The sequence below is a fragment of the Gavialis gangeticus genome, unplaced genomic scaffold, assembly GCF_001723915.1.
Source record: "Gavialis gangeticus isolate Ggan-Ray unplaced genomic scaffold, GavGan_comp1, whole genome shotgun sequence".
NCBI lineage: Eukaryota > Metazoa > Chordata > Crocodylia > Gavialidae > Gavialis > Gavialis gangeticus.
This window is the reverse complement of record NW_017729004.1, coordinates 11,152,472-11,154,811: the sequence shown is the minus strand read 5'-3', so window position 1 is coordinate 11,154,811 and position 2,340 is coordinate 11,152,472. Positions and strand designations below refer to the sequence as shown.

Below are 2,340 nucleotides of genomic sequence, written 5' to 3'. Positions count from 1 at the left end.
TACTAGGGAAGAGAAAGAGGTATCACCCAAAGAAAAGAAGTGTTTAAAGGCAAGCCTGCAGCATGAGGACTGAAAGCTAAATTGAAGTTTTAGAATTTTAAGTCATCAATAATTTATGTCATAGGATAAATTAACTGGTTTAAAATATTTAGGCATGTGCAACTGCCTGCAATTACAGGTCTACAATTATTATATAAAGGGTACAGGTTATAGGGGAAAAAAAAATAATCAATTTAGCTCTCCCCGTCACCCTCAAAAAGAATCCATAAAGCTCATCTAAACCTGATTCTAAAAATCTAACTCCACAGCTGTTGAAAGCATTCCCTAAAGCAGCTCTGAGAACAGGCACAACTCGAGTCACTTTTTACTCTGTTGCAGACTGAGCAGCAGCTAGGGAGCCATCTTCCTGCAGACTTCATGAATAAATGCAGCACAGTGGATTGATTTTACATGCAACTCACATTTGGAAGGTTATCACCACAGCAATGGGAAGGGGGGAGGGGGGGCAGACTACTTTTTTTAAATGAAGTCACATTTCTACCGCAAGACCTTTCTGCCCAATGGACAGATTCCACAAACACGTTCCCACTTCAGCATGGACAGACTTCCCAAACCCACCCCCTTTAAAAGAAAAGTCAAGTTTTGATCCCGAACAAAAATGTTTTGCAGCATTATAGTGAATGCAGGAACCCATGTCTCAGAAACTACTCAGCTGTTAGTCACTAATGCTAACCCCTCGTAATAAATATAAGCATTAATCTATACCTTGATAATGGCTTAAGTCACAGTCAGTGCTGAGTAATAGGTGTTTAGTTATGGCTGGAAGGAATAAAGCATAAGGGAACTTCTTTCCCACTTCTTTTTGTGTTCTCATAACTGCTAGAGCGAGATGGCACGCTGCCTGATGGAGCAAGACATGACTCCTGCATGGATATTTCCAGGCAAAAGAATCAGCTTGAGGAAATCAAGGGAGCAGGGAGTCAGAAATGGATTTTCCTTCAATCAGGTACCAAAAATAGCAGAGCTTGCTTGCATGCAACCTATGGCTGAAAACTTGGAGAACAGCGTTTGCCATCACCGGTGAAGTCAAAAGATAGTGTCAGAGCATTTCTGCAAAGTTTAGCAATCCCAGGCTGGATTCCCCCTCCGCTCCCCTACCACTTCCTGCACATAGACAGATACGGGCCAGCTTTCAGCTCCCAGATGGAGTCGCAAGGACCCAGCGGACCCCTGAAGAGGAGGACAGGATACACAAGAACAGGAGGGAGAGCAAATCCAGCTGCAGAGGCAACCCGGTGACATTTTGTCCCACAAATCAGATGAGCTGCGCAACTCATCCTAGGGGCTGCCAGACCCTTTAATGCTTAAAATGAGCGAAAGTGCTACAGGGAGAATCACGCACGTGTTTCTAAACAGGCACATTTTGCCGTGCATTACTGAATCCCAGCGAGATCTTTCAACCAGGAACTTGGCCCCTGGACTGCAGTTTTGGGGAGGAAAGGGGGAAAAAAAGAGACAGGAATGGAAGATCCTTTTCCTGTTTATTCCCCAGGCTCAGTAGGTTACAATAGGGCCCCCACGTAGCCACGTCCTCCTCGCAAAATTGCTCCGCTAGAGGACTAGAGAAAACAGCGATTTCCCTTGGAAGCGGCTGCACAGGATAAGTCTCCCTTGACGAGACGGTAAAATTTTCATTTCCCCTCCACCTGCCCTCGCAGCAACGCGGACACGGATCACCATGCGCCGGGGCAGAGCCACGAGCAACTTCACAGACGTCCCCAGGAGCCAAGACGCTCTGCAAAGCCCATCGCCCGGGACCAGCCCCGGTTTTAGCCCACAGGCTTCCCCGGACCTGGCAATTCGGCCCATGGGCGCCACTTTCTCCGGGACCCACGGGTCTACGCGACACCAGGGACACCCAGGATTTATCTCCTTTATCCCTCCTCCGAAACACCACCCAACATCGCCTCGCTCTCAACGCCGCGTCCCCAAAGAAAGACGCCGACGGCGCGTCCGCCCCGGAGACCCACCTGCCCCACGCCCACTCCGCGAACACGAGGGGACGCGCGCGCGGAGAAGGGGGCAGCAGCTCGTGCCCCGGGGGGGTCACCCCTAAAAATGGGGGCACAATTTGGAGGCAGCAGCCCAAAGGGGCCGGGGACCTGCCACCTCACACACCCCCCCACTCCCACGCACCGATGACCTCCTGCAGCTCGTAGTCATCCCTGTCGATGGACCAGGGCAGCGCGCTGGGGTCCTCGGCCATGGCAGCGGCGGCGGCGAGAGAGCAGCGCAGCGGTCGGCCCTGCCCCGCGGCGGCGGCGGCCTCCCCCGCTCACG

The 2,340-nt window shown here is 51.5% G+C and overlaps 1 protein-coding gene across 2 annotated transcripts in view; it reads right to left on the bottom strand.

Annotated features, from left to right (window-relative positions):
* OXSR1 (oxidative stress responsive 1) overlaps nt 1–2,334 on the bottom strand; it is a 180,219-nt gene extending 177,885 nt beyond the window's left edge. The window contains exon 1 of one of the 2 annotated variants that reach the window (XM_019508089.1): nt 2,197–2,334. In XM_019508089.1, coding sequence (XP_019363634.1) covers nt 2,197–2,266 — 70 coding nt within the window. In that variant the 5' untranslated portion in view covers nt 2,267–2,334. The remainder of the gene's footprint in view (nt 1–2,196) is intronic. The other variant, XM_019508091.1, reaches the window with a different exon arrangement.
* Nucleotides 2,335–2,340: the final 6 nt, after the last annotated feature.